The 26101-nt window shown below is 44.6% G+C and overlaps 1 protein-coding gene across 9 annotated transcripts in view; it reads left to right on the top strand.

Annotated features, from left to right (window-relative positions):
• syne1a (spectrin repeat containing, nuclear envelope 1a) overlaps nt 1-26101 on the top strand; it is a 115025-nt gene that overhangs the window by 70652 nt on the left and 18272 nt on the right. For 8 of the 9 annotated variants that reach the window (XM_078093108.1, XM_078093111.1, XM_040159998.2 and 5 more), the window contains exons 76-122: nt 42-198; nt 285-683; nt 854-2458; nt 2780-3117; nt 3248-3392; nt 3650-3868; nt 5091-5371; nt 5509-5674; nt 6556-6711; nt 6945-7097; nt 7488-7670; nt 7812-7949; nt 8221-8406; nt 8799-8921; nt 9118-9300; nt 10031-10174; nt 12056-12286; nt 13766-13906; nt 14800-14913; nt 15035-15196; nt 15735-15929; nt 16062-16235; nt 17834-18025; nt 18570-18701; nt 18927-19027; nt 19255-19405; nt 19541-19669; nt 19803-19976; nt 20103-20318; nt 20436-20537; nt 20657-20776; nt 20865-21065; nt 21156-21329; nt 21427-21558; nt 21669-21865; nt 22071-22203; nt 22321-22503; nt 22598-22747; nt 22864-23040; nt 23128-23283; nt 23371-23526; nt 23624-23794; nt 23994-24127; nt 24233-24437; nt 25161-25343; nt 25452-25598; nt 25761-25915. In XM_078093108.1, coding sequence (XP_077949234.1) covers nt 42-198; nt 285-683; nt 854-2458; nt 2780-3117; nt 3248-3392; nt 3650-3868; nt 5091-5371; nt 5509-5674; nt 6556-6711; nt 6945-7097; nt 7488-7670; nt 7812-7949; nt 8221-8406; nt 8799-8921; nt 9118-9300; nt 10031-10174; nt 12056-12286; nt 13766-13906; nt 14800-14913; nt 15035-15196; nt 15735-15929; nt 16062-16235; nt 17834-18025; nt 18570-18701; nt 18927-19027; nt 19255-19405; nt 19541-19669; nt 19803-19976; nt 20103-20318; nt 20436-20537; nt 20657-20776; nt 20865-21065; nt 21156-21329; nt 21427-21558; nt 21669-21865; nt 22071-22203; nt 22321-22503; nt 22598-22747; nt 22864-23040; nt 23128-23283; nt 23371-23526; nt 23624-23794; nt 23994-24127; nt 24233-24437; nt 25161-25343; nt 25452-25598; nt 25761-25915 — 9564 coding nt within the window. The remainder of the gene's footprint in view (nt 1-41; nt 199-284; nt 684-853; nt 2459-2779; nt 3118-3247; nt 3393-3649; nt 3869-5090; nt 5372-5508; nt 5675-6555; nt 6712-6944; nt 7098-7487; nt 7671-7811; nt 7950-8220; nt 8407-8798; nt 8922-9117; nt 9301-10030; nt 10175-12055; nt 12287-13765; nt 13907-14799; nt 14914-15034; nt 15197-15734; nt 15930-16061; nt 16236-17833; nt 18026-18569; nt 18702-18926; nt 19028-19254; nt 19406-19540; nt 19670-19802; nt 19977-20102; nt 20319-20435; nt 20538-20656; nt 20777-20864; nt 21066-21155; nt 21330-21426; nt 21559-21668; nt 21866-22070; nt 22204-22320; nt 22504-22597; nt 22748-22863; nt 23041-23127; nt 23284-23370; nt 23527-23623; nt 23795-23993; nt 24128-24232; nt 24438-25160; nt 25344-25451; nt 25599-25760; nt 25916-26101) is intronic. The other variant, XM_078093110.1, reaches the window with a different exon arrangement.

Below are 26101 nucleotides of genomic sequence, written 5' to 3'. Positions count from 1 at the left end.
AATTACCTGATATCTCTAAACTCATGCCTTTGTGTATCTAGGGCTGACACAGAGAGTACTAGTGAGCATCTAGAGGCTCTGAAGAAGCTCTCCAGTGACCTAGAAGAGCAGAGAGCAACTCTGGAAGACCTCAGAGAACAGAGACAAGCGATCCTGCCACGACTCAGCCTGCTAGACAAGGAGCTGATCAAGCAACAGGTGCCATTCAATTTTTATAGTTCTGCTGCTATATCTGATATTTAACTATTGTGCCCAGAGTTACACTGTGTTTTGCCTTTCGCCAGGTTGGTCATCTGGAGCAGCGCTGGGCCCAGCTTGAAACCCTGATTCAACAGAAGATCCAGGACTCCTCACAGACACTGGAGGATCTTGCCCGGGTTGAAACCCAGCTAAAGGATGCCCGGGAGTGGGTGGAGGAGCAGCGGCCTGCCTTCACCTCGGCGCTGAAAACCAGCCCAACCCCCGATATGGCCCAGAGTTTCCTGTTCGACCACCTGAGCGTGTGCGTAGAACTGGAGGCCCGTCAGCAGCTGCTGGGTCAGGCGGTAAGCGAGGCCCAGGCTGTGGCTTCCAGACTGGGGCTGAGTGAGAAGAGATTCTTACAGGAGCTCGTTGAACAAGCCCAGACTGAGGTGGAGGCTCTCGGGGCTCGAGTAGCCCAAAGGAGGAAGTACCTCAGTAAGGTAAACATCTGGATTTTTATATTGGTTTCAAGGAAAATTTAATGATCTCCTATTGGACCTAACTTTTTTCTAAACTGGTTGTCTAGTAAAAACAAGAAACCCGCTGGGTTGAATTAAACTAATAATAATAATAAAATATTCAAGCTATTTGATTAATTATTTCTCTCTAGGCCTTCACGGAGAGGACGCAGTTCCTTCAAGGCCTGGGCAGAGCACTGTCCTGGATACAGCAACAGGAGAGGAGGGCTTTGATAGATGACCACATAGCGCTTCTCCCTGAGGACTTAACCAAACAGGTCGCCGCTTGTCGGGGCGTCCAGTGTGGTTTACGGGCGTACCAGAGAGAGCTGGCATCTCTCTGGGCCCAAGGGCGAGAGATTGAAAGAGATGCCACAGACAAAGAGAGAGCAGAAACTGTGGAGAGGCTTGGAAAACTTCAGGCAGTGTTTGAAACCGCTTTTCACACAACAACCCAGCGTCTCACAGACCTGGAGAAAGCCTTGACCTCAAGGAAGTACTTCCAGGTTGACCTGGAAAAGATCTGCCTCTGGTTGAGACGAGCAGATGCCATCACCTTCCCCGAAATTAATTTCAGCAACATTGACGACAGCTCAGAGTTGCAAACACAACTGTCTAGCTTTCAGAATGTCCTGGAACAAGCTTCTGAGTACGAGAACCTTCTTCTTATCGTCCAAAGAATAGGCCAGGAGATCCTCCCTACTCTGAACGAGATTGACCATTGCTACCTGGATGAGAGGCTCAACGCCTTGCCTCAGCAGTACAACGCCATCTTGGCTCTCGCCAAAGAGAAAAAAGACAGAGTCCAGCAGGTCATCTCGGAGCGGAAAGAATTCAGCACTTTCTTTGATATCACTCGTAATGCACTGGAGGAGCTTCAGGAGAAGTTTGACAATCTGGAGAAGCAGACTATCAATACTAGTGAGGAGGAACTTGTCTGTCGTCTAATTAATGAATACAGAACTATTGAGGAAAGTTTATTCCATGTTAGTCCCGCGGTGAGAGAACTTCATGGCAAAACGGAGGGGTTTCTCAGTTGGGGTCAGCAATTTAGAGCTGCGGAAACACTGCAGCTGGTCAACCTCCACAACTCACTGAAAAAGATTAACGATGAGAAAATTAAACACTTAGATGGTTGCTTGAAACCACTACCTGAACACAAACGAGTGTCAACCAAGTTGGACTCGGAGTTCAAGTCGGCGAAAGAGAAGCTGGTGGGACTTAAGTCAGATAGGGAACAGAGTGCCGTGGATAGAATCACAAATCTCTATTCACTGCTCGAAAGTCTGGATTGCGTAGGCTCTGAAGCCGAAGAATGTAACCGACAAAACAAAGGCCTCGGGCTGAAGTTGGATCCCAAAGCTTTTCAGGAAACTGAACTGCAGCTTGAATCATTGCAGTCTCTACGGTGTGAAGTAAAGCGTTTTATTGATGAAAGTGAAACTGTCACAAAGGACGAAGATTTCGCAGAAGAAACTGAGAAATTGCTGGAATGGCTCAGGACTATCAAGGAGAAATCGGAGGAGCCTTTGAGTCTTTCAGAGGTCAGAATTGAGACGGTTAATGAGGAGGTGCAAAAGCTGAAGGTTGTAGAGGAGGAAGTGAAAAGTAGATTAAGGATAGGAGATGCTTTAGGCACAAGAGAAAAACAAAAGTATTTTAGTAAGAACAAAACGGTTCCAGCCAACATTGAAGAGAAACTACAGGAGATGGCAAAGCTGGGAGCTGAAGTTCACCGAGGAATTAGCAGAAAACAGGTATGTTTATTTATTATTCAGAAATTACAGTCATGAAGAACTTTTCTCGTCGTTTGATTTTTGTAATCAATACCCTGAACTCATCATTTGTGGCACGAACCTGCTGTATACTAATTCCAGAATTAGTTTCCCAATGTGTGACAACTCCTTTTACTGTACATAATACTACAATTAACCACTAATAAAGTTACTATAACCTAAAGTTTAGCTCTGGATCACATTTAGCCTTGCATTTGTAACTTCAGTTCTTTGAAGAAATTCCTGCAGAGAAAGACGCAAAAACATTGAAAGGTTAATGAAATCACCTTCTGCATATTCTAGCTGGCTGTGGATCAAGCGCTTTCCCTGGTCCGGAGACACCGCTTATCTCTGCAGTCCATGCAGACGTGTCTGGACTCTGCTGCAGCTTTACTCCAGAGGAACAGCTCGGGGGTGGATCTCGAGAACCAGGCAGATTGTGTGTGGGAGGTTGAAGACGTTTCAGCCTGGGAAACAAACTTTACAACCGGTTTAGAGGAGCTCAGCACTTTGGATCCTCTGCTCGAGGATTTTGTGAAGGCAGAAGCGATGGGTGAATTTAGAGAAAAAGTTAAGGCGGTGCTGCTGAGAAATACAGAAGTCAAACAGCAACTGGATGCTTACAGACAGATGCTGAAGAGGTGTGTATTCCTGTGTATTACTGAGACAAGTAATATATGCACACACAGCTGCTATGTGCAGCCCATTCGATGCATGTTTTAATAATAGACACCCGTCAATGGCAGTCTGTAATTTGTATAATTTTCTCAGTTGCACAGCTCTATGGGCATCCTTCCAGCACGAGAAGGAGATGCTAGTTGAACAGATGAATGATGCAGAGGGAAAGATGGCCATGTTCACAACAGCTAAAGCCATGAGTATCCATCAAGCTGAGGAAAAGTGCCAGAGATATAAGGTACGCTCATGAAACAGAGATTCTGTAAAAAAAAAAAGGTCCAGCTAGAGGAATTGTATAACCTGCATGTGTGGGATTTCGCGTCCTGTTGTATTAAATTCAAACATTTGTCATGCAGCAGATGCACATTAATGTTCAATCAATGGGGTGTTTATTCATTGTTACAGATTTTTGTTTTTTTCCCAGTGTGTGAATGTTTCATTAGACTGCATTAATGCAATAACTCCTATGTCTCTATTGTCTTCTTTTGGCCTTAGTCTCTTGTGGCTCACATCAATCTGCTCGAGTTGCCTCTCAGCGCTTTGAAGGAGAATACGATAGAGTTGGAGCAGATCGCCTCTGAGTCCAGCAAAGCTGTCACCGGACACTCAGTGTCGTCACTGTGGCAACGGTGGACCCGGCTCCGCAGTGTGGCCCGAGCCCAGGAGAGGGCTCTGGAGGACACTGTGAGGGAGTGGAGGACCTTCACTGACAAGGTAAGCGTGTTTATTGCAAGAATGGCGCTTCAATGACACGCGTGTACAGTGTAAAACTAACCAACATTGTGCCGGCGGTCCACAGAAGCTGTTAATGCCCAGAAGACACTTACAGTTGTCAAACATCTGCGAAATGAGACCTGCTCTCACGGATTTAGGTCAACCACAGCGACAACTCAATAGCAGTTGGTGTGCTGTGATGTAACTGCAGGCCTCAGGCCAGGGGGGTTTCCTGCCAAAACCATGTGTCATGAAGCGTTTTCCCGCCTTTTGAGCTATTTCAAATTTGTACACTGTCAGCGCCCCACAATTCCCACAAAGCACTGCTACTGAAAGGAAAATTAGGTCACTTCCTTATTCAGTATATGCCACATTTCCTGTTGTTCAGAAATTCTCTCTGGCTCCATTGTTTGACTGTAGATGATGTCATTCACTGGACTTCTTTGCCTTTGCCTTTATCAGACTATCTTAGAAATATTATCTTGGAAATTAAGTATACATGTATATACTTTTATACATCTCTTTGATTTTATTATTTAGAGTGACCACTTGTTTCTATTTATACCATAATTCATTAAATATATATTTTAAACAGTCTTTTAGCTCAACAGGAGATATTTGAACACAATGTGTTGAATCTCTGTTGTGGATGTCCTTCAGTAGCATGAAAATATTAAAATTATGTCATTCAATTTAATGGAGAGGCTGTGGTCAAACTTAAAGGTGAACACATCAGACTGAAAAAGTTAAGTGGGTTTAGTGTGCATAAATTGTACATCCTTAAGGTCTTTAAGGTCCTTAAGGTGATCCTTAAGGTGACTCAAAGGTCATCAGCTTTTTGTGCTTCAGTCACTGTGTATTCCCTAGTCATGTGCACTCACACTTTTAAAATACACTCATTAAAATACATTCTGAGGCACATTATATCATTGGTACAAGCAATGTAATGTTAACTATTCCCCAGTCTAGAATGTTTTAGTTTTTTTTAATGTATATATATATTATTTAGTTTTTTCCTACACAAGCATTTGCCGATTGAAAAGGTTGAAAATCACACAATGATTACAATAGTGTGCTGAATGTGTTTCATTCCTCGTGACGTTAGCCCTTTTTTTATTTGAAAATTTTTTGTAAATATAAAAAAGCTTGTAAAGAGTAAATTGTAAACGCTAAATGGGCTGCATCAACTGAACCTCAATCTTTGCACCTGAACTGTCTTTAGATGGAGAAAGTGCGCTCCGTGTCCCAAGACCTTCACAGTCGTGTCCCGGACAGCACAGTCGAGAGGGCTGCAACCAGGGCGGCGCTCCAGAGCCTCCTGGACTACCATGACTCCTACGGCCTGGAGGTGGAGAGGGAGCAGTCCATCCTGGCCCTGCTGAGGCAACATACTCGCAGCCTCAGAGGAGAGGAGGATGAGGCCATGGAGGAAAATGCAGAGAATGGACTTGAGGAGACTCCTTGCCTACAACAGATCAGAAGCATGCAGGAGCAATATGACGGGTGGGCGACTGTGGGCTGTGGCTGCTCCAGCAAACCAGACCCTCATGACTTTGTGACACTAAAAATGTCCATTGCATTAACATCTTCTAAAATGTCTAATGTTTTTCCTTGATTTGTTACCACTGTGTGTTGTCTAGCCTTGTGTTGCGGGTACGAGCCAGCAGAGCGCAGCTACACCAGGAGTTGAGGGAGAGAGAGGAGGTTGAGAAGGAGCTGGGCTTGGTCAAAGGCTGGATCCAGGATACTCGGGGTTTACTGCTGAGTCCCAGCGCAGACCTGGATTCACTGCTGCAAGAGCTAGAGGTAGGCCACTAAATGCACACACTAGTAATAAAGACCAGTGTTGGGCAAGTTACTGAAAATGAGTATTTAGTTACAGTTACTAGTTACTTCTTTTAAAGGTAATTCTGGAAAGTAACTTTTAAGTTACTTTTATGTCTGCTTTTTAAATGTAATGAATATAAATAGTACTGAACAGTCAAACACAATTAACATATTTTTTAGACCTATTTATTGTAATCAACAGGGCAACAGGCCTTCAAATCAAGCAATAGTACAAAAGTCCTTTTTAATACTTAACTTAATACAAAATAACTGTTTCAGGCATTTGCCTGAAGGCAACTGACTCGACAGTTGACAGGATGCTTCTCATCTTCAACATACCGAGCAATCAATCTATTCAGCTCTGCCCGGTTTATCCGCTGCACTGCAGTCCGTGTAAAGTGGAGCCTTGGTTGTTTGCGTGGAGCGGCGCCTGCAGCATCCGCGGGCCTGCGGTCTTTCGTCATGAGCGACGCGATGCTGTTTACGTGCACGTACGGCGACGATTCTGTGACACACAACTTTTGGTGGCCACAACTATTTTGTGCTGACAGGCAGCTATTTACTTACTATTTGCCAGCCCTACGCTTCGCGTCACAAAAGAGAGTAACACGAGTAACGAACTCATTTCAATTTCAGTAATTGTAACTGCGTTAATTTATTTTAAAAAATGCTTCGTTACATGCTTGTTACCGCTAAAAGTAGTGAAATTATACAGTAATCCCAACACTGATAAAGACAAACATACATATCCTCAGCAATTAAGTACAGAACTTCTCTGGCCTGTTTGGAAATAAATATAGTGTCAAGTCCTGACAGAAAAAAACACGATTGGCAGCAATGTAATGTTGTTTGTGTTGTAGACGGCACATGGTGAGGTCATCAGCAGGCGTCAGAGTGTGGAGCGCATGACAGAGCTGCAACAATCCAAGTACCAGGACCTCCAGGCGGGTCTTCCTTCTGAGCTCAGTATGCAACTGGCTGAAGTGGCTCTGGCTCTGGGATCCGCTGAAGACCAGGTGACCTCTCTTGGCCAGCGTTTAACTGGCATTAACTAATTAGAGCTGTAAAATGTGAGTTTAGTAAGTTAATCGAGTTAAAAGCGCATAACAAAAGTGAAGCAGTGAGCCTATGATAGTATGTACCACTGAAAAGCTTCCACTCACTTGTATGAGTTCTACTCGGGTCTGGTCTATGACATTGTCAATGTTAAATGTTAAATGTTAAAATGTTAGTTTTTGATCTGCTTTAGGTCCAGGCGAGAGAACGGGAGGTTCAGCAGACCAGAGATGTGAAAGAGGACTTCAGCCTCAGACTCCAGGACATTGACGCGAAACTGAAGACCATCGCTCTGAAATTGGAAGACAAGGGCGCCGACCTGGAGGAGGCAAAAGAAGAGACCAAAGTAATCAACTAGACAGATTGACTAATTAACAAGCAATTAACCCCTGTTAAATTGACTATTCATTTTGCAGATGTTGGGGTTAATGATTGTTGGAGTGTATGAATGGCATGAACTGAATTCTGCCTTCAACAATGACCCACTTGTGAGAGGAGTATCCCAGATGGGAGACACAGCCCAACGTTTTTCCTCTTCTGCCCATCTGTAGACCCACAAGGCTTGAAGTGTGTGTAGTTAAATGAATACCGGAGCCTCTGTTGCTCTATAATTACACACTCTTCTCTTGTAAAACCACAATTTCTTATTTTACTTTCACTACAGTTGCACTTTTATTTTTCTCAACTTGACTTCCTCTCCTCTCTCCTGTCGTTTTGCCCTGACCTTCTCTTGCAGGTTCTTTGTGAAGAATGTCAATGCTGTGGTCGCTCGGTGGCAGAGTTAGGAGTAGTGGTGCAGGAGTTTGGTGAGCAGAACCCTCTGCTGTGTAAGCAGCTGGGCGACGCCGTGGCCAAACTGACAGAGGTGCAGCGGCACACCACGCAGCAGGTGCAGGACAGAGCCAACAGACTGAAGAAGGTGAGACTTTCTTTCAGTTCAACATGTGATGTAGACTCTGTCAGTTCACAATGTTGCTCCCATAAACAAACCAAAAATACAGTGCACAGTGTTATATTTGTCATTCTTAAACGTTTGTCTTGTTCTTCCTTTGCTGAGCAGGCAGAGAGACAGGTGGAGGAATATCGGGGTATGAAGGCATTTATTTTGGGCTGGACAGAGAAGGCAGAAGCTCTGGTGACTGGTGGTATAATCTGGGGGTCTGCGTCACAGATGCAGGAGCAAATTCGAGCACACCAGGTGAGCACACTACAGTAGAGATGGCTTTAATATCTCTGAAAGAAATTATATTTATTTGTCCAAAAGATTAAATATTAATATCCCCTATATCAATTTAGTTAATCTGAAGACGCCCCACAAATTAACAGTTAATTAGGGTCTCTCACTTATTGGATTTTCAGTGAAATGTCATGTACTGTTGGCCGACCTTAATTAGTATAATTACACAACACAAAATGCTCCTCTGTCTGATGTGTAATTTATGTTCCTATGTATGTTCCTATGGTGACAGGCGTTGCTGCGGGAGTGCCGTGGTCTCCATGGTGACTTGGAGGCCATGGGGGAGAGGGAGGGGCAGCTAGGGGAGGTGTTGCAGACGGAGGGGTGGATCCAGCAGGTGAAACACCTCAGCAGACACACCGAGGAGCTGCAGCAAACTGCCAAGACTCGCCTCCAGAGTCTGCAGGATGCAGCAAAGGTATGAACGACGTACTGCCTTTAGACACCAGTACTACTTCACCTCAAAATTATTTTTAGCCTCATCAAATTATCTTTATTATGAAACGTACTTACTTTTTTTTTTTAAATCAGAACATTTTGGTGCAAAACAAGGACAACAACACAACAGTGGCCTGTGGCCGTGGTCATTAATGAGTACTGCACCATCATAATTTTATCCACTGCTTTATCTTGTCGTGCAGCAGTAATTTGTTACGGTAATCTTATTGCCATACACGTGGTATAATAATAATATTTTGTGCTTTTTTATAGATTTCTGGGTCTAGAGTGTAGATATAGCATGACTTTTGTTACAAATGTAAATTGAATATAACATGAAATACAATATAACATGTAATTTGTTGCCTTCAGGACATGTTGCTTTTGGAGGCGGAGGTGAAGATCCTCCATGCTGCTGTAGACCAGATCCAGATCACACTTGCCTCGCCAGACCTCAACAGACTCAGCCTCAGAGAGCAGCTCACACAGAGACAGGTGATAAAAATGTTTTAGTAAAGATCAGAATTTCAACATTAACAGAATACTGCACATGTATGTTTGCATGTAGACAATTACAAATACTGTAATAAACTGCGTCAACTTAGAGGCAACTCTTCTCATTACAGCATTGCTTACTAACACACCCAACAATTCCTCCTCACTCTCTTGCAACCCTCCATTCCCTTATAAGCGTCTGCTGGTGGAAATGGAGGGCTTCAAGCAGCAGGTGGCGGCAGTACAGCAGTGTCAGAGCGCCCTCCGGCTTCCAGAGGAGGTAGTGGCCAGCCTGACTATCTGCCGCACAGCTCAGATTCTGCAGCAAGAAGCCAGCCAACTGCAGCACACCACCATCCAGCAGTGCAACATCCTGCAGGTAGAGGGCAGTTCTGTCCCCCCCTAAAACGACCAAATGATCTGTCAAGATAAGAACTGTAAAAACTGAAAAATCGTCATGCCTCGAAGCGGTTGACATCTATATTGGTCATTTGTCACCCTGTGGGAGGAGTTCTAGAGTTCTACATTGACTTGCCACTGGTTGCTCAAACTCCTGCTGCAGCGTGCCAACAGGCCATCTCAGGAATGCCTGTGTTTTTGTCGAGCCCCTATTAGACCACTGCTATCCTCCTATCCTTGGTTTTGGGCTCATTGTAATGATGATTCATCCAAACTGAAGATTTGAAACAAAGAGTCAGTCTGTCTGATCTTTTCTGAGGATCAAATGTGTGATCAATAACTGCAATATTATAAGTTTTATCTTGGAGGTTTTGCTTACGCAGACTTTGAGATCTCATAATCAACAGAAGAGGTGTTTAAAACGTGTCTTTACTCCAACAGCAGCAAATCTCAGATGTCTACCTTTAGGATTTAAGATATTTGAATATAATGTCTTCATCACCTTCTGTCAAATGCCCCACTGGATATGCATGTAGTTACACTTAGTGATACTGTGCATAGTAATCGATATCATGAAAGCATTGTGACATAGATGGTGGAAGAGATGATGTCTGACACTGACTCCCTTAAAGTAATATGTGTCACATTTTATAATTATTTGACAAAATATGCGGCTTCAAGCTTTCTTTGTTATGATTTCTCCTTCCCAGGAGGCTGTGGTGCAGTACGAGCAGTATGAACAGGAAGTAAAGAACCTCCAGAGATTAATAGAAGAGGCTCACCGCATCATCCAGGACCGACCCGTCTCCACCAATAATATCCAGGAACTTCAGGCTCAAATACACCACCATGAGGTCAGTGAGAAACATTCTCTCTCATATAGTTATTAAAACATATATCATATACAACTTATATCTGGTTTTGACTTTCCACAAAGTTCGAAGCAAAATATTGTTTATGATATCATTGTAAGCTGTAGCCGGAGGATGAGGAATCATGAACAACACTTTTGGCCATATTGTGCAGTTTATGATTAGTCTTTATTGATGAAATGCACAGCTTGTTATCATCAAGTAGGCTGTGAAATAACAGCAAAGCAACAGGGACATAAAGAGTTTCTGGACATTGACTGTAATGGAGATAAGAAGATCACATCACCAGGATAACAGAAGAGAGGCCACTTGGCATTTGACAAGACGGTGATTGTCTGTTGTCTAAAAACGTTTCTAATAAGGCCCAAATCAAGCACCGATGTTTGAATCATAATATATTTCCTGTGCTTTGCAACAGTGTAAGATATCAAGTCAAGGCAGCACTGATGCTGCACATCTTCAAGTAGTCGTGGACAACCGTGACGACGGAAGCAGTCAGAGCCTTTGTCAGCCTGTGTTGTTTCTGAAGGCATCAAATTCATAATTTTCTGCAATTTATTTATATTTTCTTTCCCATTTTGTTGATTGATTCAACAATCAGGGATTGTTTGTTGCCTCTATAAAACCATAAACTCTCGACTAAATACTGCAGTACAAATGTCAATGTGTTATCAGATCATTGCCACCAGATACGGCAGGTGTGAAAAAACCTTGGGTTGTGCCCCTACAAGCCCAACTCAAAAACATTCCTCCAGTAACTGATGGTTCATGTAAAGATAGTCTGCATTCCTTGGAAAAAAAGTTCTTTGTGAAGTGTATCTTTTTTTGCGAGGCCCGTGCTTTTGGTTGCAGTTCAACTTTGCTGTGTAAAAGCATTTCATCTCCTGCTGGAAGGAGAGAGGTGGCAGACTGAGAGACAAAGACCTGCAAAGAAACAGAAGCAAACACTTTTATTATTGCGTTTCAACTTTATATGCTCGGCTCGGGCAGATTTGATCTATTCCTATTACTTGACGGGGAAAATATTGACCCTGCTGTCTGTAGGTATTTTATTGCTACTGCAATCTCTGTGCCGCAGAGTGACTTAGCAAGGGAGTGTGTTTATGTCTGTTTGCTCTCTAAGCTGAGCAGAAAGCTGCAGCGCTACTGGCCCAGTTAGTCACATGACCTGATTATGAGTGCATTGACCATCTGCGGGACACAGGGAGTGGAAGGGGGGAGGAGGCAAGGAGGAGTTGGAACCCGCCTCATGCCATAGCTGTAATTTGACACCATCTTTGTCGCTGTCCTACTCCCTTAATGCTCCCTCTCTCCTTACGACTCCCTTTTGTTGAAAAGAATCTCTCTCGAGGATTGTTGGAGGAGGAAAGCGTTGGGCAGAGGAAGGGAAGGGGGTGGAGCCAGTGAGATCACTTCCTGTTTTTCTCTTGCCAATCGTGTATGTGTACGAGTAGGAGTGTCTGGGAGATTTTGAACTATTTCTGCGAGGGTCTCTCTCTCTCTCAACCAAACATCCTGTCTGTTGGCTGCACTGCTGCTCCGAGTCACCCGCCTCTGTGCTGCTCCGATTGGCCGGGAGATGCAGAAGAGAGAGCAAAAGGAGAGAGTGAGGCAGTGCTATTCTCTTTTCCAGTCCTACACAGTGTGAAGCCTAAAGCAAGAGACCGGGGAGGAAAGAGACTGCGTCAACTCTCAAGCCGGCACCACATTCGCGCTGAACCCACGCAACCATCCCCTTTTTTTTCTCTCTCAGCAGCCTACTTTACCAGGAACTATTGATCATCCGTTGTGGACTGAACCACACTCTCCTGACCCCGGAGGGTGGTGGAGTTTTCTGTCTTTTATGGTGGGATGTTTTGACAGGAGCTGGGCCAGAAGATCCGCAGCTACCAGGAGCAAATAGCCTCGCTCCACTCCAAGTGTAAGATGCTGACGGTGAAAGCCAAACACGCCACCATGCTGCTGACGGTCAACGAGGTGGACGGCCATTCGGACTGCATGGAGGAGCTGAGTGATGAGGAGCTGCCCGGTTCTCTGGCAACCACCAACGGTGCGGCCAACAAGCAGCTTCCAGCACACCCCTCTGTCGTCATGGTGAGTGGAACAGCTTCTTTTGGACACACACCCACAAACTAACTCATGACGTACCGCATGGCTGTATGCCTCTTGAGGGCAATGTTTGTGTGTGTGTGTGTGTGTGTAGCTTCTATCCTTTCTCCTATTCTGTCCACACCACTGCTTCTCAAAACTGCAAAAAGGAAACACCAGGTACCATTTAGTAGTTTATAGAGGGTGTTTAGAGCTCATTTCACCATGATGGGAATTGGCCTAGAGTTATCCCAAATTAGAGGGTGTCTGTGGATGACAGTAATAATTACAGGTCACACGTTTATGTCTGTGCAATTAAACTCTGATCAGCAGGCTCAATCAGAGGCTCAAATTGTGCATCTATCCTGTAGTCCATGTAACCGCAAGTGTTACTATACTGTCTCCTCTAGTGTGTTGCCGCACTGACATTGTGCTGTGTAATTTCAGTTCGTATTACCCCGATTCTTGCAGGGCTTTTTTACCTTAATACCTTCTCTTTCTCTGTCTTTCATTCAGATTTAGTTCTCAAAGCCTCTTTGCTCTGTTGCTGCTGTTTGTGGTGTGTTTGATCTCAGCATACCAGGAAACAGGATACTACTGCATGCGTGCGTGTTTGTGTGTCAGCCCAGCCTGATAAGTCGGTGTGTGTGTGTGTGGCAGAAATGGATTGCCAGGACTGCTGATATCTTGGATATTGTTTTAACATTATTAGTGCCGTGTCATCGTAACCACGGTGTTGGGACTGTGCTTTTCAGCCTCTAAGTACTTGGAATAGTTTTCCCACACGCGCTGTTGTGCCCCTCCTCTTCGTTGCGTTGCATTGCATCATAAAGCCCGGGCAAAAAAGTCTACCAAATAAAACAAGGTCTCGAGTCAGTCGGCCAAGTTCACTGCCAAAAAGCAGCCCACGGCTTGGCTCACATTTCTGCTCTACCTCTCTACTGAAGCATGCAGGCCCACAGACAACTGTGGTACTTCCAGGACAGCTGCTGTATTCTCGGTTCAATATGCAATGCCTTACCATCTGGATTCCTCAGAAAGTCTTCCTGCTGTTAATGTAGTATAACTTCAGTGTGTGCTTGTGTCTACTACTTACTGAATGTTTGATTTTCAACTTCCTGGTAATGGCCATTCCTTTCCTATGACGTATCCTGTATAAAATTACAGTGGCTCATTTATTGAAAGAGAAATCCAGTGTTATAATGCTAAAGTACAGAGTCAATTTGTCAAAAGTATTGCCAGTTGTGATGTCAATAGCAGCAATGTGATCTGGTCTCTTCTCAGTATTTGATTTCTGACTTTCTAATTAATCATCAATGTACTCACTGCAATCTGGCTAATCTGCACTCCCCCATTAATTTGTATGCTCTATCTTCATTTTTCTCTCTGTCTCCTCACTCACATCCGGGCATTTTCTGTTTGATTCGCCTCCCGTTTCCTAAACCTGCTTCTTTTGATGTGCGCGTTTGATGTGTGCGTGGTCAGATGACAGCCGGCCGCTGCCACACACTTCTCTCCCCTGTGACGGAGGAGTCGGGGGAGGAGGGCACCAACAGCGAGGTCTCCTCTCCCCCTGCCTGTCGTTCCCCCTCCCCGGGGGCTAACGCTGACACTCCTCTTAGCCAGGTACTGCAAACCCCACCCTGGTCTCCTCCACAGCCCTCCAGCATTACCTGACCTGCCCGGTCTCCATACCACCACCGTCTTTGTTAAATCTTACACTTCAAATTGTCACTCGTAAGAAACCAAATCTCCATCTTTATGAGTCACCAAGCATAAAGTTACTTCTTCTGCTTGAATTGATTGCACAACCTGTAATTGATTGCTATACTGTTTTCCATGCAGATTAACATCGCTCAAAAATGTTTTTGTACCTAATCAAATTGCTGGATGCGAGGGTTTTCATTACGTGTTCACTTTGAAAAAAATAATATAGAATTAATTAATATAGGATTTTAAGACTGAATATTGAACTTGTTAAGATGGACATGCTTACTCATCCCATCACCACCACCTGATTCCCACCACCAAACAATGACCTCCTCATCATTACCACCATCTTCACGGTGGATGTTTGAAACAGCTGGAGAGTTGCTGTGATGTCCCTGCTTTTTTTGTCAGCATTATGTTTGCAGATTTATTTTGCATGTTTGCCACACAATTTTTCACTGTTCATGTTCATTTTAAATGAGTGAATGAAAGAGTAGCTGTGAAATCTATGACATGCACGAGTAAAACAGACGCTTTTTGTTGTCATGAGTGCAATAACAAAAGTTTTTTTCATTGTGTGATGTAAAGACATTGTGTTTGTGATCAAACTAAATTATCATGAGAGGTTTTAAACAAATCAGATCTGACTTTAGCCGGCCAGATCTTAAATTCTAATTTATCTCATACATTCATCTCGCTGCAGTATATATTTTACTGTACGTGCAGTAAATGTGGGCAAATTTCCTCCTAATGTGGCGATTACGATTACAATACAACAGGCCTACACTCACTGTGTTGTTGTGCCACAGGGTCGAGGTGCCTTAAGCCGAGCGCCCCTCCGAGAGCTGTACGACCCGTCCATGGAGACCAGTGCTGCCAACCTGGATGACCTGCAGAGATCCTGGGAAACACTCAAGAACGTGGTACAGAGCATCATCAGCTACCTATCATTATGGTTCACTTTTGCTTCTCCAGTTACCGTCTTGATTTAGGAATCATTCTTTCCGTTTCTTTTCTTTTTCCACCTTGTCCCTCTGGCAACAGATCAGCGAGAAGCAGAAGAGTCTATACGAGGCTCTGGAGAGGCAGCAACACTATCAGGAGTCGCTCCAGTCCATTTCCACTAAGATGGAGTCCATCGAGGGAGCACTCAATGAGGGCCTGGAGCCTACCAAGAGCCCCGAGAGCCAGATGGCTGCACACCAGGTGAGGGTGTGGTGGCCGTCCGGAGATATTGGGAATGCTGTGTGTCTTCTGTGTGTGTGTGTGTGTGTGTGTGTGTGTGTGTGTGTGTGTGTGTGTGTGTGTGTGTGTGTGTGTGTGTGTGTGTGGCAGAGTGCAGTGCAGTGTTGATAAAGTTGAACGTAATGGTACACACAGACAGAAGGCATCTCTCGTGGAAAAAAACTCAAAGCTGACAAAAGACAAGCCTGTTCTGAGAAAACAATTGAGCTAGCTAGTGCAATGGTTGCACCGCCTGCACGGCGCTGTTCGGCGTTGCTATGCCAACTTCACAGCGACAGCAGTTACAGCTCATTTTTGAAAGGCTACTGTCAGGCAGTTTGGACAAACCCTATTTTAGTGCTGTCTTTCATCGTCGTCTTCTTCTCAGTTTTTGCTTTCACTTCTCCAATTTATTCTTCTTTTATTTTAATGTCCTTAGACAGGACGTTGCTGTTGAATGGGCTGTCCCCACTTGTCTACAGCGTTTGTCTTTTCTTTCTTTTTTTCTCCGTATGTCCAGGCTGTGATGGATGAGATCCTGATGCTGCAGGAAGAAATCGGAGAGTTGCAAACGTGTTTCTCTGAGGAGCTGGCAGACAGCGACAGCGACGGGGAGCCTGGCGACCAACTGGCTCTCCAGTCGACCCTCACTGTGCTGGGAGAGAGGATGGCCACCATTCGAATGAAGGCTTCTGGGAAACGGCAGCTGCTCGAGGTGAGGCGCTTTAAGATCTTATTCATATACATCTCCCGATTTGCGTGTTTTTTTTTTTTTCTTGCAAACACTAAACTTGACTATGATGTCAGAATTGTTTCACCTATAGAATCGATCATGTCTCAATTACAGGAAAGACTAAGTGAACAGCTGGAAGAGCAGCGACAGGAACAGGCGCTGCAGCGGTACCACAGCGAGGCCGAGGAGCTCGACCATTGGTTGCTCAGCACTCGGGCCACTTTAAGCTCGGCCCTTCAGCCCCAAAATGAGCACTTGGACATGGAGGAGCAGCTCACCGACTGCCAGGTGAGACTGATGTTTCCCCTTTCATCACAGGCTGGACAGACTGTTGAATGAGCACTGCATGGTTTGTTTTGATTCCCAACGATAGCAATGAAACTGTAATTATTTTCTCAGTGGAGAAAAACCTACCACTGCCTCAGGCCCAGTATGAAAGTCTGAATGCTACTGTTTTATCAAGTGTGATATATCTGAGGCTAAAGGGAAGTGTCCGGCTGCTTTGCTGTGCCAGAAATACTCCATGGCTGTTTCAAAATAAGGACTCCATTTCCCAATAACTTTACACTTTATTTTTGCGATTAACAAATCTGGATCAGTATCAGGGGGTGACCTGATCACCTTCATGACTTTTCTTAAAAGATTCTTCCACCAGGAACAATGTTGTTCCCCTACTTATCCTGTTTCTATGGTAACGTCACTTTCATTCAGAGGTCATTGGCATCCATGGCTAAATGGTCACAACATTAATCAACAATCATGTGTCCTTATTATGATTTTTCCATGATTGGTGTTGTGGAGTTAAAAAACAAAAAAGCAAAACTGATTCAAATACAATTTTAAACATTCCTTCTATCATCTACTACAATTGGCTTCTCAACTATAATATTGTTGGTTCTGTTACTCGGGCAAAGGAAATCTGTGCTTTAGAGTGTGTGTGTTTGTAGCAGCCGGGAGACAATAAGCTGATTATGCTCACATATGGCCCCTGCGGAGCTCAGGTCCATGCGGATTCTCATCTCCAGAAACTGCTTTCTGCGTAACTGGAAGGGTAGATTATCAGAGTGATGCAATGAAAAGAGGACGATATTTATTTTTAGGTGTTTTTTGCTCACAGTTTTGTGTGACAGAGTAAACTTTGCAGTAAACTCCTGAATCACCACAACTAATTTCAACACTCAGTACAAGAAAATCAAGACACAGTAAGCAGCTCAGAGACCACTTCAGCGCAGCCTCTCACGGGTCGGGGCTTTGCTGAGTCTAAACTTCTTCCACAGATTGTGACAAGAGTATAAAAAAGAACCTTTCTCTTTTAACTGTGTTGATTGCATCAAGCATTACATGTTTTGCAAATGCTGTTGGCTTCTGGGTCAAAAGAGGATTTGAATTAGAGTTTTTATTACGTGGTAAAGCGTATGGAGGAGAGAGGTGGCTCTCAGTGAAACACACAATCACAGCACCGGATAGAAGGAAATGAGTTATGTGACGCCACTCTGTATTGTTGGGGAAAAAACAATCTCCGTCAAGGGCCCTTGTGTCCTGGTGTGAAAGGTGGGGATTAAGGTTGCACCACCCTTTCTTCAATACAAAGAAACCACTTTTCACACACAACATTAGATGTGAAAAATAAGGGTCTGTTTTTTTCTGTGGTTTCCCTTAACACCGCATGTAAGAGGGGATTCAATGGGACATTTTGAATAGGAGTTGGTGGGAAACAGCATGAAAATGAGAATTATGTGATTATAACTTATAACAACATACACTAAGAATGCAGCATGTTACGAAAAGCTTTTTTCCACTTTAAATTCAGGTTACTGTAAAGAGTGATGGTTATTGAACTTTTTAGATAGCAATGGGTTCATTATAAATACAACTTACATTTCCAGAATATGCTGTTTGAGATCGAGCAGAAGGTGTCGTATCTGTCGGAGCTCTCCGTCCACAGCGAGAGCTTACTGTTGGAGGGTCGGGCCGAGACCAAGGGCGAGGCGGAGCAACTCACCTTCAAACTGCACTCCCTCAAAGACAGCCTGATGGAGCTGCAGCAGATGCTGCAAGACAAACAAGTTGGCATACAGGTGAGATCAGAGGTCATATGTGGCCCTTGGTGTTCTCCTGTTCACCTTACCCTCCACACGTTTTCAAATGTTCCAGCTTTTCCGTCCTCCCTGCCTCTGTGTGACTTTTGTTGTGCTGTGTTACATTGTATGACACCGTGTACCAGTATCAATGGTGGCATTGTGCAAATACTAAAGGTTGTTTCATGCTCCTTCATAAAAGTCTGCTGTTTTCCACTGTGGAACAACAAGAGCCTTTGCTGGCAGTTATGTACTGCAGCAGGTGTGGTTTTGATGACACAACATTTTGGCTTTGGCCCCTTTTGGGGAACAAAAATAATAATGGAAATACAAAAGCTCTGAGTCTATTTGAAATACTGGCTGCAATCTTGATTTGAATGCTTGAAAATACAGATGCATTGTTGAAGAGTTGGCATCTCATTTGGTGCTGGTGATATCTTCCCATCCACAAACATTCACACCACTTCCTTAGAAAGAAAATATATTTTCCCACCCTTTTCTCCCCTTTTTAAAAAGTGTTGCCATCCTTGCGTTCATCCCCCAGGGTTCACTGCAGGAGCAGGAGGACAGTGAGCCAGACTCCTCTCTGTCCCAGAGTCCTAATGTCCAGGATTGGCTCTCCCAGGCCAGATCCACACGCACACAGCAGTACCACGACAACCTCCTTCGACAGAGGGTAAATGCTGAACTTTTTTGTAGTAATTATAGTTGTATATCTAACAGGCCTGAGCTAATTTCATCATTATTGCCTTGAGTGCCAACCGTCTGTCATGTTTTGTGCACATCAATTTAATTAGGTTAGTGCTCTCGGGTGGAACAAGTCTCTTGATTGAAACTATTTCAGATGGGAAGTGTCCCTTCTAGACAAATCGGATTAAAATGCTGTATGTTGACCTCCAAGGAGCTGCAGGAGCAAGTAGCTGAACAGAAGAGGCTCCTCCAGTCTGTAGCCAGCGTTGGAGAGGACTTACTCAGCCAACAGACCACACCTAATGGAGACGGGTAACCCTCCTCCCTCTATTCTTCTCACACTTACATTGTTATTCCTAACACAGGTAGAACATTTCTCTGTCACGCTTTATAATGGTGCTTCTGTGATTTTTGGGTAATGTGTGATTTTTCTTATTTTGATGTTTATTTATATAATAGATGGGGTAAACATTTTATTAGGAACTTGCTGGTAAAATACCCAATCTCTTACCACCTCTCTCCCCTTCTATCTCCCACAGGGAGGTGTCCATCCCAGGGGGAGTGTTACTGGAGTCAGATACGTTGTCTCCATTGGACCAGATGAGACAGCGCTGGGAAAACTTGAATAAAGATCAGAGCACAAAGCTGCAGCTCTCCCTCAACTCCATGGAACAGGATCAGCTTAGCCCGGTACACATACCATACTTCACGCAGCGTGATGTTTTTGATGAACTCATTATTCGTGGCTGATTGCGTTCTGTAGGTCATTTTTTCAACTTGTTGCCAGTCTGACCTTCTTGTCTCATTCGTCACTCTTGTCACCAGGTCCTCCATCGGTCCTGTTTGCCCAGCCCCAGTCTGGTGTTTAGAAGCACGACTGCCAGCCAAGACTCTTGTTCTCCTAGAGCTTTGTTTGAGGCCTGCAGTCAGACTCTGGAAGGAATTGCCCATAAGGTGTGAAGCACAGATTTTCTACCTTATCTCAATCTGGTGTTTGTCCGTGGGAACCGTTTCTGTGTCTTTTAATAAGACAAAATCCTTTTTGCTGACAGCGCACTGAGTAATTATTCTTGGTTCTTCCTCACAGACGGCGGATGGTGACAGCAAACTGGCAGCGTCTTCAGGAGGTACAGCAGTCCAACAGGACCTGTATGCTGCAGTTTCAGCGGCTTCCTCCTGGTTGGATGCTGCTGAGAATCAGCTGCTTTCTGGTCCTGTGTTGCTGTCTGATGATACGGAGACTCAACTTTCCAATCTAGAGGTATTAATGACACTTGTGTTGTTGTTATAGACACTAAAGAAGGAAATACAAACAACACAATTCAATCTCTACTGGATCGAAGTTTTTTTTTTTTCCTATGTTACTGACTTTTGCTCTTCCATTCAGGGTCTGAATAAACAGCTGAAAGTGATGAGCTGGGAGGTAAACCAGTGCAGGGACTTTCTCGGTGGAGAAGCTGGCCGTCTGTGTGGAGGAGACGAGCAAGCCCTGATGGAGGACACACTGGAGGGCCTGCAAGAGAGGATGGGCCTGCTTGACTCCACCCTTGAACAGCATTGTGATGCTATGAGGGACAGGCTACAGGAATACTCAAGCTTCCAGGTACTTTATGACCGTCTTATTTAGATTAAACTTGTAAACCTAAGAAGGATTTTTTTTTTTTGTGAATAAAAAAACAAACTCACCCGGTGAGAATATTGATTATGTTATCCTTGACAGAATGAACTCAGGAAGCTGTTCACTGCGCTTGGTGAAAGGAAACACCTGCTGCTACAGAAGATGGCGGGAACTGTGGACCGTCCTGCATCCAAACAGATAGAGGTATGATGCTTGCATTGTACGCAGATACACAATACAAAGTACATAAATCCCGCAGAAGCAGTGACTTTGCATTTGCTTTTGAGAAGACGTGTTCGTTAAATGTGTTTTGTCTTTTGTAGACATTATCAGAGGTAGAGGAGAGTCTGAGAGAGTTTGACCAGAGAGTGACTGAGCTGAAGACCAAAGCAGAGGGACTCCAATCTGACCAAATCTCCAACCAGGAACTTCTCAAACTACAGGTAACATCAACAATTCCATTGTTACCTTATTTCTTTTCTCCCCCACACTGTATCCATACGGTGATAACACTTTGACTGCTTTGTGCAGGATGCATACGAGGAGCTGGTTCTCATGGTGGCTTCCAGACGCAGCAGCCTCAACCACGGGTTGTCTCTGAAGGCTCAGTACGAAGCCGCACTTCATGACCTCACAGACCTGGTGGACACCGCCCAGGACAAGATGGCTGCCGATCAGAAGATGACTGTGGCTTCCGTCGTAGAGGTCCGGATGTTACTGGACAAACACAAAGTAAGGAGGATGGTCAAAGGGTGTTGCAGTATAATAGAAACATATATCATTATTTTCTAACGTTGTCTTTAAAACGTGTTTCAAAAACAGGAGTATTTCCAGGGTCTGGAATGCCATATGATCCTCACCCAGGCTTTCTACACTAAAGTGACTAGTCTGGTGCCTCAGAGGGAAAGCCAGGCCCTGGAGGAGACCATGGCCTTAGCCCACAGTGTGCTCAAGCAGGCCCACAGGAGGGGAGTGGAGCTAGAGGGCATCTTGGAGGTGGGAATGAGTGACACAAATAAATATAGCAAATAGGCAACCGTGAATTAAAACTTTTCGGATGAATTTACTTAGCGACTCTCTTCTTCTTTAACAGTCATGGAGCAAGCTTGTGGAAGACTACCAGGCTGTATGCAGGCAGCTGGAGGCTGTGGAGTGTAGCATTCCTACTGTGGGCCTGGTAGAGGAGACGGAGGAAAGACTTGTTGAAAGAATTGGCCTCTTCCAGGTCAGTATTTCAACGAGACACAAGCATGCACATTTAAACTGCCAGGCACTTTCAAGAAAGCTCACTGAAAGCAAGCTTGTTATAATGTAAATTCTCCCCGTATCCTCTAGCGTCTGAAGGCCAGCCTGACGGAGCATCAGTCCCAGCTGTACCAGGTCCTGGAGGAGGGTAAGAGGCTCCTCCTGTCTGTTGGCTGCTCAGACTTGGAGAACCAGCTGAACCAGCTGGGAGATCACTGGCTCTCCTCCACTACCAAGGTCAACAAGGAGCTGCACCGCCTCGATTCCACGCTTAAACACTGGAGCAGGTGAGAGTCTAATAATAGTCTTGAGGGTTTTTTTGTTTGATAGTGTGCCAAATAGTTAAATCAATAATTTAGCTTTGTGAGTAAGCAATCCTGTTTATGCTACGCTGATGCTGAATACAGAATGAAAAACAAACACTTTTAATCTTTCTGAAGCTGCAGCTGAAAAAATAAGTTTAATATTGTTTGTGCTGTGTATCAACTTCAGGTACCAGAGTGAGTCAGCAGAGTTGAGCCACTGGTTGCGATCGGCCCTGGACCAGCTGGAGTTCTGGACAACACAGTCAGTGACGGTGCCTCAGGAGCTGGAGACCGTCAGAGATCACCTCTGTGCCTTCCTGGTTAGTTTGAACAAGAGAAAATGAAGCACCCACCTAAATGAAATAATAACATCCATATTATTGATGAGCGCATGGTTAAATTGCAACCTAACTCACAGTCATTTTTCTCTCTCATAGGAGTTTTCCAAAGAAGTGGATGCTAAGTCGTCCTTGCGCTCATCTGTGCTTAGTACAGGCAACCAGCTGCTGCGATTAAAAAGAGTGGATACAGCGAGTCTCCGGACGGCATTGGGCCACATTGACACTCAGTGGGCTGAGCTGTTGACTCATATTCCTGTAGTACAAGAGAAGCTACACCAGGTCTGAGAACCGATGCCGTTGAATTTCAATTGTTGCACTGGTTTTGGTGCTGTATTTTGGCTGGATTGTAGCCTCTCTGCTCTCATCCCCTTAGTTGCAGATGGAGAAGCTGGCATCCCGGCATGCCATCACAGAGCTGATGAGCTGGATCTCGCTTTTGGAAAACCTCATTCGGGAGGACCAGGACAAAATCATGGGAGCTGTAGGCTCAGAGTTGGTCCAGGGCTTCTTACAGAAGTACAAGGTAGACAAAAGTTTTTTTCTGATACCAAGAAGAGTTCAGTAGTTATGCATTGGTGTGTATTTTCTCTTCTTCAATCTTCTTTATCAGTCACATGGTGTCTCATCCATATTCCAAAGGGTTTCCGCATTGATCTGACCTGTAAGCAGTTGACTGTGGACTTTGTAAACCAGTCAGTGCTGCAGATCAGCAGTCAAGATGTGGAGGGAAAGCGCAGTGACAAAACAGACTTTGCTGAGAAGCTGGGAGCCATGAACAGAAGATGGCAGATTCTACAGGGGCTCATTGCTGAGAAGGTAATTTTTCAGTCACAGATTTTTGTGTGTATTTAGTTTTTTAGTTTTTAGGTTCTGAAATTGTCCTGAATCCCAATTATATTTTAGATTCAGCTTTTGGAAGGACTTTTGGAAGGTTGGTTGGAACATGAAAATGGAGTTCAGGCATTGAATACCTGGCTGACACTACAGGAGGACAAACTGAAGAAGAGACACAAGATAGAGGATGTAGCATCTGTGCAGAACGCACTTAAAGACTGTCAGGTAAACATGCATATACAGTGCTATGGATGCAATGCATGGTTTGAGTTTTATTTTTCAGAAAGGAAAAATAAAGTCTATTTGTCGCAGGAGTTGGAGGAATTAGTGAAGGAAAAAGAGAAGGAACGAGAGAAAGCAGAGGAACGAGGAAACTCTCTCATCCAGGATAAGACAGGAGCAGCTTGCTCTGTTGTCAAGGAGACCCTACAAAGATTAAACCAGTCCTGGGCTCATTTGGACCACATGGTGAGCTTCCTGCAACTCTTACCATCATGACCTGCCTAAAAGCCCCCCATTGTGCATTGTGATGCTTACACGTTTTTTCTCCTGACCTTCCTATCAGATAAGCCAGATGAAGGTGAGCCTGCGGTTGATGCTGGAGCAGTGGACGCTGTACCGGCGAGCTTCAGAGGAGATTAATGGTTACCTAATGGAGGGGAGGTACTCTGTGGCCAGGCTGTGTCTGCTAAATGGGTCTCTTGAGGCAGTGCAGCAACAGGTGGAGAGTCTGGAGGTGAGGAGTGCAGATGTGTGCAGAGTGCCACACCACTGAAAACACTTAGTATTATTATTAGTACCTAAAGTCCTGCTTGAGTGTCAGATTGAATAGAAACATCTGCTTGGGGTCCAATAGAAAACTGTCAGTGGTATCTCTTGGAAACTTTGAAGAAACGATTTTAACTAACTTTTTTGCGGGCTTCTGTGTTTTTAAGAACCTGCAGTACGAGATGGACAAACAGGAGAGCAGCTTGAAGAAGTTTGTCTCCGTAACACACCAGCTACTGACAGAGTGTCACCCATCTGTAGCTGACACCCTCAACACAGCCCTCCAGGAAGTCAACATTAGGTAGGCATAACCAAAGCAGGTCCCCCGAGGGACTTCAACTCAAATGGCGGCAACTTCTGAGCTGAGGTCAATACGTACCGATATGATTCTCCTTCTCTGTTATAGGTGGAACAGCCTACTCGAGCAGATCTCAGAGCAGCTGAGAAGCTGTAAAGCACTACTGGGGCTGTGGCAGCGCTACAGGTCATCGTGTGGCCAGTGTGCGACAGCAGTTCAGAAACAGGAAGAACGTGCTGATCGCCTGCTGAAGAGCGCCACCGACCGGGAGATCACAGAGGAGGAGAGCAGCACCTGGATAATGGACTGCGATGTGGGTAGAGAAGGGACAATGTAGCGCCGTCCACTATGCGGTTCTGTGAAACAAAAACTGTCAGCAGTTGAGGCTTACCCTCTGCCTCCTTTTTGATATTTTATGAATAAGCTGCAAAGCGGCTTGTCAGCTCACTGAGGATTCACAAAGCCTCTATCCCCTCTGCAGAATACCAAATTGCTCCCTGCTCCATTGTCTGCTTGAATGTAGATTCACAGCACAATCGAACAAAAGCCCTTTGAAAAGGAGACTGCAAAGCAAAAGACAGGCCCCTGATTTACACTACAGGGGTCATCCAGTGTCACGCTGGGCTGGCAGGGCCATGCTGTGCCATGTCTGTAGAGGGACTGTCCTGATACTATATGCAGACTGTTGTTCTTTTATTGAGGATCTCTGATTCAAACTTACAGTGGTCTTTTATTGGTTGAGAACTCTTAACTGGTTCTCCATTAGATCTCCATTGTGGAAAGCTTTTTTTTAGAATGCTTTACACAAAACCTTCAGCAAAAGGTTCTAACGCTCTTTCAGAGCTTCTGCATTAACACATAACTATTCACAATATTATATCCATTACAAATGTATTCATTTCCTTTGCAGTACAGATATAATCCTGTCGGCCTTGCGCTATCCCTGTACATATAAATACCATAACTTTCTCACGGCTCTCCAAAAATTTACTCACTGTTACTAACATGCCTCTCTATGATGCCATTACTGTTGCAGGCGTGTCTTCGGGACCAGGCGTCAGTGCAACAATCCCTCAAGCAGCTGCAGGCTTTAGCGGAGCAGCTGAAGAGCCAAGTCGACGCCTCCTCTTCTGCAGCCCTCCAGTCCGACCACCTGTCGCTCACACAACGCCTAGCAACGCTGGAGCACGCCCTTCACAGGCAGCAGGAAGTAATGCAGGTAGGAAAGCAGGGATTTTTTGGGCAGAAACAATGACTAATCTAAAACCTCAATATATGAATGTGTTGTGGCATCACTTTGGTATTCTCTCTGTCGGACTGTTTGCAGTCTGGTTCTCAGTCCTGTGAGGGTTTCAGAGAGCAGCTGGACACTCTGATCTGTGAGGCTGAGGAGGCCGAAGAGATTCTGAAGGAGTCCGACCCAGTCGGCTCACCAGAGCTCATTCTGGTCGAGACACGTATGGAAAGATTGAGGGTATAAAACAGTTATTGGCTTTGTTGCATTTTCACAAAATTGATTATGTAAAACATTTCAAAAGCTTTAATACTAATTCAATTCATTATATTCACTTTCCTTTGACTGAATAAGCATGTTTGGTGGAGAAAAAAGATGTTTAATGTAAAAATGCATTCCCAGGTTTACTTGTTGAAGCTGAGCAGCCTATCTCCAGACCTGGAGCGTGTTAACGAGTCGGTGTACAGACTGCCAGTCAGTGACAGAGACGTTAAACGGCTGCAAAGTCTGAACAGAGCCTGGGCCGCTCACTCCGCTCACCTCTCTGAGAGGTTCAGGTACCTAAAACCTTTAGATTTCACATCAAATAATTGTGCCGCATGTAAGAATTTAACTTTACATCATACAACAGAACTATGAATGTAAACTATGGACTTCTTTCCTTCCTGTATTCAAGAGCATAATCATTTTAATGTGAGAACATGACTTATTCATTTCTTTTACATTTTTGAATGCTCTCTCTC

Source organism: Gasterosteus aculeatus, chromosome 18 (assembly GCF_964276395.1).
Source record: "Gasterosteus aculeatus chromosome 18, fGasAcu3.hap1.1, whole genome shotgun sequence".
Lineage (NCBI taxonomy): Eukaryota > Metazoa > Chordata > Actinopteri > Perciformes > Gasterosteidae > Gasterosteus > Gasterosteus aculeatus.
Note: the sequence above shows the minus strand (reverse complement) of the source record. Positions and strands in the feature narration are given on the sequence as shown.